General features: G+C 33.4%; 1 protein-coding gene across 1 annotated transcript; it reads left to right on the top strand.

Annotated features, from left to right (window-relative positions):
* Positions 1-17,981: 17,981 nt before the first annotated feature.
* LOC120578325 (zinc finger MYM-type protein 1-like) lies at positions 17,982-19,486 on the top strand. The gene is made up of 2 exons (XM_039831004.1): positions 17,982-18,136; positions 18,370-19,486. The coding sequence occupies exons 1-2, from the start codon at positions 17,982-17,984 to the stop codon at positions 19,484-19,486; spliced, it is 1,272 nt and encodes a 423-aa protein (XP_039686938.1).

Genomic DNA, 19,486 nt, shown 5'->3' with positions numbered 1-19,486 from the left:
AACTCTACGGGAACAGACCAGTTTCCAGCCAAAAACCCAATTTTTCATCCACCCAAACCCCAAATTTGATAGGAAACTTAACCTATGATTATTGAACATCAATTCTTAACACAATTTCGATGGTTTCTACACTTTTCAATTCAAAAATCAATAATCAAAACCTAATCCCAATTATTCAACCTAAGAACAACAACATGTTAAATCACAAATTCAGAATTTATACACTATGATTACTGAATGTTAGTCTCACCCTTACCTTAGATCGATGAACAAAGCTCTACAGAATCTGATTCTCCCCACTTGGCTCTTCTCTTGGTTTTTCTCCCAAAACTCTGTTGTACGTGAAAACTGTTTCTCTGACTGACAGTTTCTAGTTTCTAATAATTCAGTAAAACATAACCTCCCACTTAATTTCTATTTATTAAAATAAAACCCCAAGACTCCAATTAATTCTATTTCTCACATTATTCTAAATTCCCACTTATTCTATTAAATAGTAAAATAACTCATTTAATAAAATATAACACACCACATAATCAACATAATTATATAAAATCATATATATATAAAAAAGACTTTAAATCAACCAATAATAATTAAATAAAATTGGGGCGTTACAACTCTCCCCAACTTAAAGAATTTCGTCCTCGAAATTCAAAGCACAAAAGAAAACAAATTCAGTTATTGCTTAAATATCTTAAACTATGTATAGCCAAATAGAACATTCAAACAAAACATACAAACCACATTAAAGTTAGTCAGTCAAATATGCTCACATAATAAACATAACCATTAATCAGGAACACAACGACAATCAAGACAACATAAGACAGTATTTTCAATCGTCACACGACACTACGCGACTCAACTACTTGGCCGGACGGACCAACCTGCTCTGATACCAATTGTAACACCCCGTTTCCCAAAAATCAATTAATTAATAAAACATGCATCAGAGTAATTCCCAAACGGGCATGTCACACTACATTTTCAAGATTTCTTAAATAGAATATAAAATCTATTTAATAAACATCCTTCAAAGTCATCATTAATTTTACAGCGGAAAATTTGCATCAAAACAACAACAGCAACTGTTTAAATCTTGGCATAAAAACCTTATCAACATAAATTCAACAACCATAGGGCTACGTCAGCAATATTCAAAAATTGATATATAGGAATGAAAAACAATAAGAAAATCCCATCCCGTACGTATCAGAGCCCTAAGACACTTGAGCCACCACTCCTACTAATCTTTATTACCTGCAAGTTACCCATACGAAGGGCAACATTTCCAAGCAGAAGGGGTGAGATTTCACAAACAATAATAATAAGCATATAATTCATCAAATGCATCTAACAACTTAAACTCCATCATATCAACAGTCATAACTCGATATCATAAACAACATCATAACAGCATCATTAATTCGTATTAACATTCTCCACCAAGCACCTCATTAACAACTCATGAATAGAGGACAACTTAGCAACTATACGTAACATCATCATTTCATAATAATAATTATTCATCAAACATTCCATTAACAATTCATGAATAAAAGACAACTTATCAACTTAACATAACCCTCATCAAGTACATTTAACAACTCATGGGTAACCTCATGTAATATCATAACAACCCCACATTCAACATCATAAAAGATCATCATAACCTCGTCATACTCATCAACATAAACAACGTAAGAGTACACCACCTCTTATAACAGACAATCAAAGTAAGAGTACACCACCTCTTAGAAAAACAATAAAGTAAGAGTACACCACCTCTTATAACAACGACAAGTAAGAGTACACCACCTCTTAGAAAGACAATAAAGTAAGAGTACACCACCTCTTATAACAACGACAAGTAAGAGTACACCACCTCTTAGAAAGACAATAAAGTAAGAGTACACCACCTCTTATAAAGACAACGAGTAAGAGTACACCACCTCTTATAAAGACGACAAGTAAGAGTACACCACCTCTTATAAAAGCGACAAGTAAGAGTACACCACCTCTTATAAAGACGACACGTAAGAGTACACCACCTCTTATAAAGACGACACGTAAGAGTACACCACCTCTTATAGAAACATCTAACATGATCAATCATCAACAACAGATACAACTACAACTTCAACAACAACACCAACGATGATAACAACATCGACAATTTGCATAATTTACTTATGACTCATTCGGCAACGTACAACCCAGCACACTTACAATTTAAACCAACATTCACATCTTAATTAAGATCCAACAGCAACACTAGTAGCACATAGACATCCCAAAATATGACAATACCAAATGATAATCAACACTACTTAAACATCATACATTTTCCACATAAGGCATATAGTTATTTCACATAACCAACAACATTAATCATCTTAATTTCAGACTCTCTGAAGAACATTAATATTATAAACAACTTCGTTTCTACCCCAAGGACCAACTCACAACTTAGGTTAAATACTCTTAAACACCTTAATTAAACCCCTAGTACTTCTAGTTTTGAGGTTTGGAATTATTCCCTAAGTTTTGGATTAACTTAGAAACGGTTTTGCTGAATTTTCATAAAATTTCACTAAGACCTCCTTGGAGTATTTTCATCATAACTCCTAAACCAAAAATCATTTTCACGCCAAACTAGAGTCATTGGAAAGCTAACAAAATTATCTACAACTTTCATGTTTACACCAAAGGCCAATTCAAAACAGAAACGTGTGAAAAAGACGCAAGAACGCAAAATAGGGGATGCTGTCAAAGTGCAGATCGCGAGGCGAGTAAGTTTACTCGCTGTGGCGAGTTGCGACAGACAACTCTACGGGAACAGACCAGTTTCCAGCCAAAAACCCAATTTTTCATCCACCCAAACCCCAAATTTGATAGGAAACTTAACCTATGATTATTGAACATCAATTCTTAACACAATTTCGATGGTTTCTACACTTTTCAATTCAAAAATCAATAATCAAAACCTAATCCCAATTATTCAACCTAAGAACAACAACATGTTAAATCACAAATTCAGAATTTATACACTATGATTACTGAATGTTAGTCTCACCCTTACCTTAGATCGATGAACAAAGCTCTACAGAATCTGATTCTCCCCACTTGGCTCTTCTCTTGGTTTTTCTCCCAAAACTCTGTTGTACGTGAAAACTGTTTCTCTGACTGACAGTTTCTAGTTTCTAATAATTCAGTAAAACATAACCTCCCACTTAATTTCTATTTATTAAAATAAAACCCCCAAGACTCCAATTAATTCTATTTCTCACATTATTCTAAATTCCCACTTATTCTATTAAATAGTAAAATAACTCATTTAATAAAATATAACACACCACATAATCAACATAATTATATAAAATCATATATATATAAAAAAGACTTTAAATCAACCAATAATAATTAAATAAAATTGGGGCGTTACAACTCTCCCCAACTTAAAGAATTTCGTCCTCGAAATTCAAAGCACAAAAGAAAACAAATTCAGTTATTGCTTAAATATCTTAAACTATGTATAGCCAAATAGAACATTCAAACAAAACATACAAACCACATTAAAGTTAGTCAGTCAAATATGCTCACATAATAAACATAACCATTAATCAGGAACACAACGACAATCAAGACAACATAAGACAGTATTTTCAATCGTCACACGACACTACGCGACTCAACTACTTGGCCGGACGGACCAACCTGCTCTGATACCAATTGTAACACCCCGTTTCCCAAAAATCAATTAATTAATAAAACATGCATCAGAGTAATTCCCAAACGGGCATGTCACACTACATTTTCAAGATTTCTTAAATAGAATATAAAATCTATTTAATAAACATCCTTCAAAGTCATCATTAATTTTACAGCGGAAAATTTGCATCAAAACAACAACAGCAACTGTTTAAATCTTGGCATAAAAACCTTATCAACATAAATTCAACAACCATAGGGCTACGTCAGCAATATTCAAAAATTGATATATAGGAATGAAAAACAATAAGAAAATCCCATCCCGTACGTATCAGAGCCCTAAGACACTTGAGCCACCACTCCTACTAATCTTTATTACCTGCAAGTTACCCATACGAAGGGCAACATTTCCAAGCAGAAGGGGTGAGATTTCACAAACAATAATAATAAGCATATAATTCATCAAATGCATCTAACAACTTAAACTCCATCATATCAACAGTCATAACTCGATATCATAAACAACATCATAACAGCATCATTAATTCGTATTAACATTCTCCACCAAGCACCTCATTAACAACTCATGAATAGAGGACAACTTAGCAACTATACGTAACATCATCATTTCATAATAATAATTATTCATCAAACATTCCATTAACAATTCATGAATAAAAGACAACTTATCAACTTAACATAACCCTCATCAAGTACATTTAACAACTCATGGGTAACCTCATGTAATATCATAACAACCCCACATTCAACATCATAAAAGATCATCATAACCTCGTCATACTCATCAACATAAACAACGTAAGAGTACACCACCTCTTATAACAGACAATCAAAGTAAGAGTACACCACCTCTTAGAAAAACAATAAAGTAAGAGTACACCACCTCTTATAACAACGACAAGTAAGAGTACACCACCTCTTAGAAAGACAATAAAGTAAGAGTACACCACCTCTTATAACAACGACAAGTAAGAGTACACCACCTCTTAGAAAGACAATAAAGTAAGAGTACACCACCTCTTATAAAGACAACGAGTAAGAGTACACCACCTCTTATAAAGACGACAAGTAAGAGTACACCACCTCTTATAAAAGCGACAAGTAAGAGTACACCACCTCTTATAAAGACGACACGTAAGAGTACACCACCTCTTATAAAGACGACACGTAAGAGTACACCACCTCTTATAGAAACATCTAACATGATCAATCATCAACAACAGATACAACTACAACTTCAACAACAACACCAACGATGATAACAACATCGACAATTTGCATAATTTACTTATGACTCATTCGGCAACGTACAACCCAGCACACTTACAATTTAAACCAACATTCACATCTTAATTAAGATCCAACAGCAACACTAGTAGCACATAGACATCCCAAAATATGACAATACCAAATGATAATCAACACTACTTAAACATCATACATTTTCCACATAAGGCATATAGTTATTTCACATAACCAACAACATTAATCATCTTAATTTCAGACTCTCTGAAGAACATTAATATTATAAACAACTTCGTTTCTACCCAAGGACCAACTCACAACTTAGGTTAAATACTCTTAAACACCTTAATTAAACCCCTAGTACTTCTAGTTTTGAGGTTTGGAATTATTCCCTAAGTTTTGGATTAACTTAGAAACGGTTTTGCTGAATTTTCATAAAATTTCACTAAGACCTCCTTGGAGTATTTTCATCATAACTCCTAAACCAAAAATCATTTTCACGCCAAACTAGAGTCATTGGAAAGCTAACAAAATTATCTACAACTTTCATGTTTACACCAAAGGCCAATTCAAAACAGAAACGTGTGAAAAAGACGCAAGAACGCGAAATAGGGGATGCTGTCAAAGTGCAGCTCGCGAGGCGAGTAAGTTTACTCGCTGTGGCGAGTTGCGACAGACAACTCTACGGGAACAGACCAGTTTCCAGCCAAAAACCCAATTTTTCATCCACCCAAACCCCAAATTTGATAGGAAACTTAACCTATGATTATTGAACATCAATTCTTAACACAATTTCGATGGTTTCTACACTTTTCAATTCAAAAATCAATAATCAAAACCTAATCCCAATTATTCAACCTAAGAACAACAACATGTTAAATCACAAATTCAGAATTTATACACTATGATTACTGAATGTTAGTCTCACCCTTACCTTAGATCGATGAACAAAGCTCTACAGAATCTGATTCTCCCCACTTGGCTCTTCTCTTGGTTTTTCTCCCAAAACTCTGTTGTACGTGAAAACTGTTTCTCTGACTGACAGTTTCTAGTTTCTAATAATTCAGTAAAACATAACCTCCCACTTAATTTCTATTTATTAAAATAAAACCCCCAAGACTCCAATTAATTCTATTTCTCACATTATTCTAAATTCCCACTTATTCTATTAAATAGTAAAATAACTCATTTAATAAAATATAACACACCACATAATCAACATAATTATATAAAATCATATATATATAAAAAAGACTTTAAATCAACCAATAATAATTAAATAAAATTGGGGCGTTACAACTCTCCCCAACTTAAAGAATTTCGTCCTCGAAATTCAAAGCACAAAAGAAAACAAATTCAGTTATTGCTTAAATATCTTAAACTATGTATAGCCAAATAGAACATTCAAACAAAACATACAAACCACATTAAAGTTAGTCAGTCAAATATGCTCACATAATAAACATAACCATTAATCAGGAACACAACGACAATCAAGACAACATAAGACAGTATTTTCAATCGTCACACGACACTACGCGACTCAACTACTTGGCCGGACGGACCAACCTGCTCTGATACCAATTGTAACACCCCGTTTCCCAAAAATCAATTAATTAATAAAACATGCATCAGAGTAATTCCCAAACGGGCATGTCACACTACATTTTCAAGATTTCTTAAATAGAATATAAAATCTATTTAATAAACATCCTTCAAAGTCATCATTAATTTTACAGCGGAAAATTTGCATCAAAACAACAACAGCAACTGTTTAAATCTTGGCATAAAAACCTTATCAACATAAATTCAACAACCATAGGGCTACGTCAGCAATATTCAAAAATTGATATATAGGAATGAAAAACAATAAGAAAATCCCATCCCGTACGTATCAGAGCCCTAAGACACTTGAGCCACCACTCCTACTAATCTTTATTACCTGCAAGTTACCCATACGAAGGGCAACATTTCCAAGCAGAAGGGGTGAGATTTCACAAACAATAATAATAAGCATATAATTCATCAAATGCATCTAACAACTTAAACTCCATCATATCAACAGTCATAACTCGATATCATAAACAACATCATAACAGCATCATTAATTCGTATTAACATTCTCCACCAAGCACCTCATTAACAACTCATGAATAGAGGACAACTTAGCAACTATACGTAACATCATCATTTCATAATAATAATTATTCATCAAACATTCCATTAACAATTCATGAATAAAAGACAACTTATCAACTTAACATAACCCTCATCAAGTACATTTAACAACTCATGGGTAACCTCATGTAATATCATAACAACCCCACATTCAACATCATAAAAGATCATCATAACCTCGTCATACTCATCAACATAAACAACGTAAGAGTACACCACCTCTTATAACAGACAATCAAAGTAAGAGTACACCACCTCTTAGAAAAACAATAAAGTAAGAGTACACCACCTCTTATAACAACGACAAGTAAGAGTACACCACCTCTTAGAAAGACAATAAAGTAAGAGTACACCACCTCTTATAACAACGACAAGTAAGAGTACACCACCTCTTAGAAAGACAATAAAGTAAGAGTACACCACCTCTTATAAAGACAACGAGTAAGAGTACACCACCTCTTATAAAGACGACAAGTAAGAGTACACCACCTCTTATAAAAGCGACAAGTAAGAGTACACCACCTCTTATAAAGACGACACGTAAGAGTACACCACCTCTTATAAAGACGACACGTAAGAGTACACCACCTCTTATAGAAACATCTAACATGATCAATCATCAACAACAGATACAACTACAACTTCAACAACAACACCAACGATGATAACAACATCGACAATTTGCATAATTTACTTATGACTCATTCGGCAACGTACAACCCAGCACACTTACAATTTAAACCAACATTCACATCTTAATTAAGATCCAACAGCAACACTAGTAGCACATAGACATCCCAAAATATGACAATACCAAATGATAATCAACACTACTTAAACATCATACATTTTCCACATAAGGCATATAGTTATTTCACATAACCAACAACATTAATCATCTTAATTTCAGACTCTCTGAAGAACATTAATATTATAAACAACTTCGTTTCTACCCCAAGGACCAACTCACAACTTAGGTTAAATACTCTTAAACACCTTAATTAAACCCCTAGTACTTCTAGTTTTGAGGTTTGGAATTATTCCCTAAGTTTTGGATTAACTTAGAAACGGTTTTGCTGAATTTTCATAAAATTTCACTAAGACCTCCTTGGAGTATTTTCATCATAACTCCTAAACCAAAAATCATTTTCACGCCAAACTAGAGTCATTGGAAAGCTAACAAAATTATCTACAACTTTCATGTTTACACCAAAGGCCAATTCAAAACAGAAACGTGTGAAAAAGACGCAAGAACGCAAAATAGGGGATGCTGTCAAAGTGCAGATCGCGAGGCGAGTAAGTTTACTCGCTGTGGCGAGTTGCGACAGACAACTCTACGGGAACAGACCAGTTTCCAGCCAAAAACCCAATTTTTCATCCACCCAAACCCCAAATTTGATAGGAAACTTAACCTATGATTATTGAACATCAATTCTTAACACAATTTCGATGGTTTCTACACTTTTCAATTCAAAAATCAATAATCAAAACCTAATCCCAATTATTCAACCTAAGAACAACAACATGTTAAATCACAAATTCAGAATTTATACACTATGATTACTGAATGTTAGTCTCACCCTTACCTTAGATCGATGAACAAAGCTCTACAGAATCTGATTCTCCCCACTTGGCTCTTCTCTTGGTTTTTCTCCCAAAACTCTGTTGTACGTGAAAACTGTTTCTCTGACTGACAGTTTCTAGTTTCTAATAATTCAGTAAAACATAACCTCCCACTTAATTTCTATTTATTAAAATAAAACCCCCAAGACTCCAATTAATTCTATTTCTCACATTATTCTAAATTCCCACTTATTCTATTAAATAGTAAAATAACTCATTTAATAAAATATAACACACCACATAATCAACATAATTATATAAAATCATATATATATAAAAAAGACTTTAAATCAACCAATAATAATTAAATAAAATTGGGGCGTTACAACTCTCCCCAACTTAAAGAATTTCGTCCTCGAAATTCAAAGCACAAAAGAAAACAAATTCAGTTATTGCTTAAATATCTTAAACTATGTATAGCCAAATAGAACATTCAAACAAAACATACAAACCACATTAAAGTTAGTCAGTCAAATATGCTCACATAATAAACATAACCATTAATCAGGAACACAACGACAATCAAGACAACATAAGACAGTATTTTCAATCGTCACACGACACTACGCGACTCAACTACTTGGCCGGACGGACCAACCTGCTCTGATACCAATTGTAACACCCCGTTTCCCAAAAATCAATTAATTAATAAAACATGCATCAGAGTAATTCCCAAACGGGCATGTCACACTACATTTTCAAGATTTCTTAAATAGAATATAAAATCTATTTAATAAACATCCTTCAAAGTCATCATTAATTTTACAGCGGAAAATTTGCATCAAAACAACAACAGCAACTGTTTAAATCTTGGCATAAAAACCTTATCAACATAAATTCAACAACCATAGGGCTACGTCAGCAATATTCAAAAATTGATATATAGGAATGAAAAACAATAAGAAAATCCCATCCCGTACGTATCAGAGCCCTAAGACACTTGAGCCACCACTCCTACTAATCTTTATTACCTGCAAGTTACCCATACGAAGGGCAACATTTCCAAGCAGAAGGGGTGAGATTTCACAAACAATAATAATAAGCATATAATTCATCAAATGCATCTAACAACTTAAACTCCATCATATCAACAGTCATAACTCGATATCATAAACAACATCATAACAGCATCATTAATTCGTATTAACATTCTCCACCAAGCACCTCATTAACAACTCATGAATAGAGGACAACTTAGCAACTATACGTAACATCATCATTTCATAATAATAATTATTCATCAAACATTCCATTAACAATTCATGAATAAAAGACAACTTATCAACTTAACATAACCCTCATCAAGTACATTTAACAACTCATGGGTAACCTCATGTAATATCATAACAACCCCACATTCAACATCATAAAAGATCATCATAACCTCGTCATACTCATCAACATAAACAACGTAAGAGTACACCACCTCTTATAACAGACAATCAAAGTAAGAGTACACCACCTCTTAGAAAAACAATAAAGTAAGAGTACACCACCTCTTATAACAACGACAAGTAAGAGTACACCACCTCTTAGAAAGACAATAAAGTAAGAGTACACCACCTCTTATAACAACGACAAGTAAGAGTACACCACCTCTTAGAAAGACAATAAAGTAAGAGTACACCACCTCTTATAAAGACAACGAGTAAGAGTACACCACCTCTTATAAAGACGACAAGTAAGAGTACACCACCTCTTATAAAAGCGACAAGTAAGAGTACACCACCTCTTATAAAGACGACACGTAAGAGTACACCACCTCTTATAAAGACGACACGTAAGAGTACACCACCTCTTATAGAAACATCTAACATGATCAATCATCAACAACAGATACAACTACAACTTCAACAACAACACCAACGATGATAACAACATCGACAATTTGCATAATTTACTTATGACTCATTCGGCAACGTACAACCCAGCACACTTACAATTTAAACCAACATTCACATCTTAATTAAGATCCAACAGCAACACTAGTAGCACATAGACATCCCAAAATATGACAATACCAAATGATAATCAACACTACTTAAACATCATACATTTTCCACATAAGGCATATAGTTATTTCACATAACCAACAACATTAATCATCTTAATTTCAGACTCTCTGAAGAACATTAATATTATAAACAACTTCGTTTCTACCCCAAGGACCAACTCACAACTTAGGTTAAATACTCTTAAACACCTTAATTAAACCCCTAGTACTTCTAGTTTTGAGGTTTGGAATTATTCCCTAAGTTTTGGATTAACTTAGAAACGGTTTTGCTGAATTTTCATAAAATTTCACTAAGACCTCCTTGGAGTATTTTCATCATAACTCCTAAACCAAAAATCATTTTCACGCCAAACTAGAGTCATTGGAAAGCTAACAAAATTATCTACAACTTTCATGTTTACACCAAAGGCCAATTCAAAACAGAAACGTGTGAAAAAGACGCAAGAACGCGAAATAGGGGATGCTGTCAAAGTGCAGCTCGCGAGGCGAGTAAGTTTACTCGCTGTGGCGAGTTGCGACAGACAACTCTACGGGAACAGACCAGTTTCCAGCCAAAAACCCAATTTTTCATCCACCCAAACCCCAAATTTGATAGGAAACTTAACCTATGATTATTGAACATCAATTCTTAACACAATTTCGATGGTTTCTACACTTTTCAATTCAAAAATCAATAATCAAAACCTAATCCCAATTATTCAACCTAAGAACAACAACATGTTAAATCACAAATTCAGAATTTATACACTATGATTACTGAATGTTAGTCTCACCCTTACCTTAGATCGATGAACAAAGCTCTACAGAATCTGATTCTCCCCACTTGGCTCTTCTCTTGGTTTTTCTCCCAAAACTCTGTTGTACGTGAAAACTGTTTCTCTGACTGACAGTTTCTAGTTTCTAATAATTCAGTAAAACATAACCTCCCACTTAATTTCTATTTATTAAAATAAAACCCCCAAGACTCCAATTAATTCTATTTCTCACATTATTCTAAATTCCCACTTATTCTATTAAATAGTAAAATAACTCATTTAATAAAATATAACACACCACATAATCAACATAATTATATAAAATCATATATATATAAAAAAGACTTTAAATCAACCAATAATAATTAAATAAAATTGGGGCGTTACAACTCTCCCCAACTTAAAGAATTTCGTCCTCGAAATTCAAAGCACAAAAGAAAACAAATTCAGTTATTGCTTAAATATCTTAAACTATGTATAGCCAAATAGAACATTCAAACAAAACATACAAACCACATTAAAGTTAGTCAGTCAAATATGCTCACATAATAAACATAACCATTAATCAGGAACACAACGACAATCAAGACAACATAAGACAGTATTTTCAATCGTCACACGACACTACGCGACTCAACTACTTGGCCGGACGGACCAACCTGCTCTGATACCAATTGTAACACCCCGTTTCCCAAAAATCAATTAATTAATAAAACATGCATCAGAGTAATTCCCAAACGGGCATGTCACACTACATTTTCAAGATTTCTTAAATAGAATATAAAATCTATTTAATAAACATCCTTCAAAGTCATCATTAATTTTACAGCGGAAAATTTGCATCAAAACAACAACAGCAACTGTTTAAATCTTGGCATAAAAACCTTATCAACATAAATTCAACAACCATAGGGCTACGTCAGCAATATTCAAAAATTGATATATAGGAATGAAAAACAATAAGAAAATCCCATCCCGTACGTATCAGAGCCCTAAGACACTTGAGCCACCACTCCTACTAATCTTTATTACCTGCAAGTTACCCATACGAAGGGCAACATTTCCAAGCAGAAGGGGTGAGATTTCACAAACAATAATAATAAGCATATAATTCATCAAATGCATCTAACAACTTAAACTCCATCATATCAACAGTCATAACTCGATATCATAAACAACATCATAACAGCATCATTAATTCGTATTAACATTCTCCACCAAGCACCTCATTAACAACTCATGAATAGAGGACAACTTAGCAACTATACGTAACATCATCATTTCATAATAATAATTATTCATCAAACATTCCATTAACAATTCATGAATAAAAGACAACTTATCAACTTAACATAACCCTCATCAAGTACATTTAACAACTCATGGGTAACCTCATGTAATATCATAACAACCCCACATTCAACATCATAAAAGATCATCATAACCTCGTCATACTCATCAACATAAACAACGTAAGAGTACACCACCTCTTATAACAGACAATCAAAGTAAGAGTACACCACCTCTTAGAAAAACAATAAAGTAAGAGTACACCACCTCTTATAACAACGACAAGTAAGAGTACACCACCTCTTAGAAAGACAATAAAGTAAGAGTACACCACCTCTTATAACAACGACAAGTAAGAGTACACCACCTCTTAGAAAGACAATAAAGTAAGAGTACACCACCTCTTATAAAGACAACGAGTAAGAGTACACCACCTCTTATAAAGACGACAAGTAAGAGTACACCACCTCTTATAAAAGCGACAAGTAAGAGTACACCACCTCTTATAAAGACGACACGTAAGAGTACACCACCTCTTATAAAGACGACACGTAAGAGTACACCACCTCTTATAGAAACATCTAACATGATCAATCATCAACAACAGATACAACTACAACTTCAACAACAACACCAACGATGATAACAACATCGACAATTTGCATAATTTACTTATGACTCATTCGGCAACGTACAACCCAGCACACTTACAATTTAAACCAACATTCACATCTTAATTAAGATCCAACAGCAACACTAGTAGCACATAGACATCCCAAAATATGACAATACCAAATGATAATCAACACTACTTAAACATCATACATTTTCCACATAAGGCATATAGTTATTTCACATAACCAACAACATTAATCATCTTAATTTCAGACTCTCTGAAGAACATTAATATTATAAACAACTTCGTTTCTACCCCAAGGACCAACTCACAACTTAGGTTAAATACTCTTAAACACCTTAATTAAACCCCTAGTACTTCTAGTTTTGAGGTTTGGAATTATTCCCTAAGTTTTGGATTAACTTAGAAACGGTTTTGCTGAATTTTCATAAAATTTCACTAAGACCTCCTTGGAGTATTTTCATCATAACTCCTAAACCAAAAATCATTTTCACGCCAAACTAGAGTCATTGGAAAGCTAACAAAATTATCTACAACTTTCATGTTTACACCAAAGGCCAATTCAAAACAGAAACGTGTGAAAAAGACGCAAGAACGCGAAATAGGGGATGCTGTCAAAGTGCAGCTCGCGAGGCGAGTAAGTTTACTCGCTGTGGCGAGTTGCGACAGACAACTCTACGGGAACAGACCAGTTTCCAGCCAAAAACCCAATTTTTCATCCACCCAAACCCCAAATTTGATAGGAAACTTAACCTATGATTATTGAACATCAATTCTTAACACAATTTCGATGGTTTCTACACTTTTCAATTCAAAAATCAATAATCAAAACCTAATCCCAATTATTCAACCTAAGAACAACAACATGTTAAATCACAAATTCAGAATTTATACACTATGATTACTGAATGTTAGTCTCACCCTTACCTTAGATCGATGAACAAAGCTCTACAGAATCTGATTCTCCCCACTTGGCTCTTCTCTTGGTTTTTCTCCCAAAACTCTGTTGTACGTGAAAACTGTTTCTCTGACTGACAGTTTCTAGTTTCTAATAATTCAGTAAAACATAACCTCCCACTTAATTTCTATTTATTAAAATAAAACCCCCAAGACTCCAATTAATTCTATTTCTCACATTATTCTAAATTCCCACTTATTCTATTAAATAGTAAAATAACTCATTTAATAAAATATAACACACCACATAATCAACATAATTATATAAAATCATATATATATAAAAAAGACTTTAAATCAACCAATAATAATTAAATAAAATTGGGGCGTTACACACAAAATACGGGAAAACAATCAGACATGAAAGATTATATACAAAGACAAGCTGAGAAAAACGAAATAGAGGTAGCTACCAAGACAGTCGTCTGGATTCTTAGACATCACCAACTCATGACTATTGATGAAGCGGGGCTATGTTACCGGTTTTCCCTCCACATTCATCATTGGGTTCCCTCGTTTGTCGGTCTTAATCCCCCGCAGAAAAGACTCAACAAACGCCCATAGTTTTCGGTAGGCTTCTTTCTCCTCCTCTGTCAAGCTAGGTACACTCTGGTCGAAATCTTTCGGTTCAAAGCCAAAGTGCTCCCTACTCCAGCACAGAGGGAAGAAAGGACGCCGAACCTAAGCTTCGCCCTCCACCGCCTGGAAAAGAGTATTCTGAGCAGTTTCACCAAGAAGAACCGCTCTTTATAACTCCGTACTTTCCCCGCAAATATATCAAACATCTTTTTGTCGCCCGGGCTCGATCCGTAATTTCCTCACATTAGGCCCAACCTATAGACCCATTTACACACTTAAAAAAAAAATTAGGCAAATACATCACACGCATCACAACACAGACTCTCTTCTCTGGCTCTCTCTCTCTCTCGGTACTAAGTTATCTCATCATCAGTCATCTCTCTCTGTCTCTCTCTCGGCAGGCTATATCAGTTCTCTCATCTCTCTCTTGGTTGCTAATCTCTTCTCATTCACTCTAATTCTCTAAAGGTAATCTATTCTCCTTCCTTTCTTTCCTTGTTTTAGGGTTTTAGAAAAATTGTAAAATTGGTGTGTCTGCAGACTGCAATTGAAAAATTGGTGTGTTGTGTAATTGAAAAATTGATCATTTGAAGGACAAATTTAAACGACAACAAAGGGGAATGATTATTTGATTTTGAAGTTAGAAACTTAGAATGATTATTTGAAGTTTGAATGAAGTTCGAATGGGAAATGACTACTACAGTAAAAGATTGATAGTTGTTATGTGAATTGAGATTAGTAGTTGTTATGTGAATTGAAAAGTTGATTAATAGTTGGTAAGGAAAAGCTAGTGATTTTATTTTTTTTTTAGAAATGGAAAAGCTAATTGTTAAGGAACTGTTAACTGTTATTTTTTAAACTTGTTATGTAAATTGAATATTCACTTTGAATCATTAAATTTCAGAGATGAGGAAGTTTTTGGTAGATAGAATGGTTAATAGGTCTTTACCCCCCTGTAATATAGGTCACTTTTGGTTTTGTCCCCTGTAAAAAAAAAAAATTTGGATTCAATCCTTGTAAAAAAAATTTGTTTTGGAAAACCCCCTTAGACCAGCTGACTGTGCATTTTTGCTGATGTGGCATGCTGTGTCACCTTTTTTGGATGACGTGGCGCGCTGACTGTATAATTTTTTTTTTATGGGTACACGTGGCATTCATGATTTTAAAAAAAATTAAAAAAAACGAAAAAATATTATAAAAAATAAAATAAATTCTAGAAAAATAAAAATATTAATAAAACGAAAATAATTATGGAAAAATTAATAAAAATATTGTAAATGAAAAATAATGAAAAAATCTAGAAAATTTAGTAAAAAAAACTCTGGAATAATTTAAAAAATCTGGTAAAATGAAAAAAATATAGAAAATTTAATAAAATAAAATCTGGAAAAATTAATATATTTCAAAAAATTCATATTTCCATATTATTTTCAGTAGAGGAAAAATTTAAAAATTCTGGAAAAATAAAAAATAATCATATTTTTTTTTCGAAATTAAGAAGTTTTATTTTATAAAAAAAAAAAAATTCAGCAACTTAAAATATTTCAAAATTTATGAATCTAATAAGAATAGAATTAAAAATGAAAGTTCAGATTTTTCTTTCGAAATTAAAAAGTTTGTTTTTTTATTTTTTATACAGAAAATCAAAATATTGGAAAGTATATTCAAAATTAAAAAAACATAACATTTGATCATGAAGAATAGAATTTCGATATATATTAATTTTTTTTTATAGAATTTCAATTTTTTATAATTTTAATTTAATTCAGATTTTTTTAATAATTTCGATATATATTAATTTTTTTTTATTAAATTTTCTAGATTTTACTAGAATTTTTAAATTTTTCTAGATTTTTTTAAATTTTCCAGATTTTTTTCATTTTTATTTATTTTTCCATAATTATTTTCGTTTTTTTAATCATTTTTATTAATAGTTTTATTTTTCCAGAATTTATTTTATTTTTTCATTTTTTTTAATTTTTTAAGAATTTTTTTAAAAAAATAATCATAAATGCCACGTGTACCCCATAAAAAAATCATTATACAGTCAGTGCGCCACGTCATCCAAAAAAGGTGACGCAGCATGCCACATCAGCAAAAATGCACAGTCTGCTGGTCTAGGGGGTTTTCCAAAACAAAAAAGTTTTACAAGGACCTAATCCAATTTTTTTTTTACAGGGGGCAAAACCAAAAGTGACCTATATTACAGGGGGGTAAAGGCCTATTAACCCTAGATAGAACAAGGATTGAGAATGTAAATGTTGTGCAACCGGAAGCCGAAGTAGAAAAACCACCGCCTAATGTGGCCAATGAGTTTAATCCAAATGAGATTGTGCGCGATCCAGGTCTTAGGAAACAAATTTGGGAGTATGCTCCAGATATTCAAGACCAAGTGAGGAGGGCATATATATTGAAGGGTCCAACGCAACCAAATTTGGCAAGTTTTCCTCGTACTCAATTTGGGAGGGATACAAGATCATTTTCTAGATCATGGTATAACAAGTATACATGGATTGAATATAGTGAATCAAATGATGCAGCTTATTGTTTTTATTGCTTTCTCTTTAAGCAACCCGGGAGGGCCGAACACTTTGGTTATGAAGTCTTCAACAAAGACGGATTTAAAGATTGGAAGCACGCATCTCAAGGATTGAAAGATCATATTGGTGGTCATAATAGTATGCACAACAAATGTATCAAGCACTATGATGATTATAAGAATCAAAGATAAAGTGTGACAAGTAAGATTGCTAGAGCAACTAGGGAATCAGAAGAGTTGTATAAGATCTGCTTGACTTGTTCTCTTGATTGTACTAAATATCTCGTATCACAAGGCATTTCTTTCCGTGGCCATGACGAAACCTCTAATTCTCTAAACAAGGGCAATTTTAGAGAGTTGGTAGATTGGGAAAAATCAAAGAATGAACAAGTGAGAGATGCTTTTGACCGTGGGGGAAAAAATTGCAAAATGACTTGCGGTGACATTCAAAAGGATCTTGCAATGTCTTGTGTACATGAAGTTATGAAGGTGATTACGGAAGAGCTTGGTGATAAACAATTCTCTGTGCTTATTGATGAGTCACGTGATATATCCGTCAAAGAGCAAATGACGGTGATGTTGAGGTCAGTAGTTGTATTTTCCAATTTCTACATTGTTTGGTTTCTTTGAAAGCTACTGTTAGACTTTTTAAATCCATATCCATAATGATAAAAAAAGCAATTGTTCTAGACTTTTTTCAAAGCTACTGTTAGACTTTTTAAATCCATATCCATAATGATAAAAAAGCTATTGTTCTAGACTTTTTTGAAAGCTACTGTTAGACTTTTTAAATCCATATCCATCAAATATTTTCTAGGTTCTTGAACGACAAAGGGGAAGTTGTGGAACGATTTCTTGCACTATATCATGTCAAAGATACTACTTCTGAGGCACTAAAGAATGCTCTTTGTGATATTCTTGACCGTTACACGTTATCTATTTCAAGGATACGAGGGCAAGGATATGATGGGGCTTCAAATATGAGAGGTGAATTTAATGGTTTGCAAAGAAAGATCCTAGATGAAAACCCTTATGCTTTCTATGTCCATTGCTATGCTCACCGCTTGCAATTGGTGATTGTGTCCGTTGCTAGTAGTTGCTCATCTATTAATGATTTCTTTGAGTACATATCCTTGATTGTAACAACATCAAGTACATCTTGTAAGAGAAGGGATTCTTTGACGGAGGCACAACACGAAGATATTTTGAGTAAACTATCGAGTGGTGAGATATCTACAGGAAGGGGTTCGAACCAATCATGTAGTCTCGCTAGACCCGGGGATACTAGATGGGGTTCACATCATACTACCTTGCTTCGTTTGGATCAGATGTGGTCCTCCGTGTTAGTGGTGCTTAGTATGGTTGATAAAGATGGACGTGGACCATCTCAAGCAGCGGGTTTGATAGAAAAAATGGAGAGCTTTAAATTTGTTTTCATTTTGAAGTTAATGTTAAAGTTGTTTGGTATCACAAACGAGCTTTCAAAAATCTTGCAAAGAAAAGATCTTAATATTGTGCTTGCCATGGATTTAATTAATGTTGTCAAAGCTCGGTTTGCCACATTGAGAGATAATGGTTGGGATAATTTATTTTTGGATGTACAAGAATTTTGTGTTGCTAAAGGTATTCCGGTACCAAATATGGATGATGAAATAGCGGTTCGGGGTCGTTCAAGACTAGAAGGGAGGACTGTCACTAATTTTCACCATTACCGTGCAGAGATTTTTTATGTTGCTATTGACAAAATATGTGTGGAGATGGATCATCGCTTTAGTGAAGGAAGTAACATTGTCCTTGATTGCTTCTCATGTCTTGACCCCAAGAACTCTTTCTCCAAATTTGATGTTGATAAGCTTGCTCGTCTTGCTGATATTTATCATCCTGACTTTTCTGATGATGACCGTGAAACAATAAGGGAGCAACTTGACACTTAG

The sequence above is a fragment of the Medicago truncatula genome, chromosome 2 (genome assembly GCF_003473485.1).
Source record: "Medicago truncatula cultivar Jemalong A17 chromosome 2, MtrunA17r5.0-ANR, whole genome shotgun sequence".
Taxonomy (NCBI): domain Eukaryota; kingdom Viridiplantae; phylum Streptophyta; class Magnoliopsida; order Fabales; family Fabaceae; genus Medicago; species Medicago truncatula.
Note: the sequence above shows the minus strand (reverse complement) of the source record. Positions and strands in the feature narration are given on the sequence as shown.

What these genes read in the sequence shown, in the direction of transcription:
- LOC120578325 (XM_039831004.1), top strand. Translation starts at nt 17,982, where the DNA reads ATGACTTGCGGTGACATTCAAAAGGATCTTGCAATGTCTTGTGTACAT. An exon ending in CAAATGACGGTGATGTTGAG is followed by an intron (nt 18,137 to 18,369) that starts GTCAGTAGTTGT and finishes AATATTTTCTAG; the next exon opens with GTTCTTGAACGACAAAGGGG.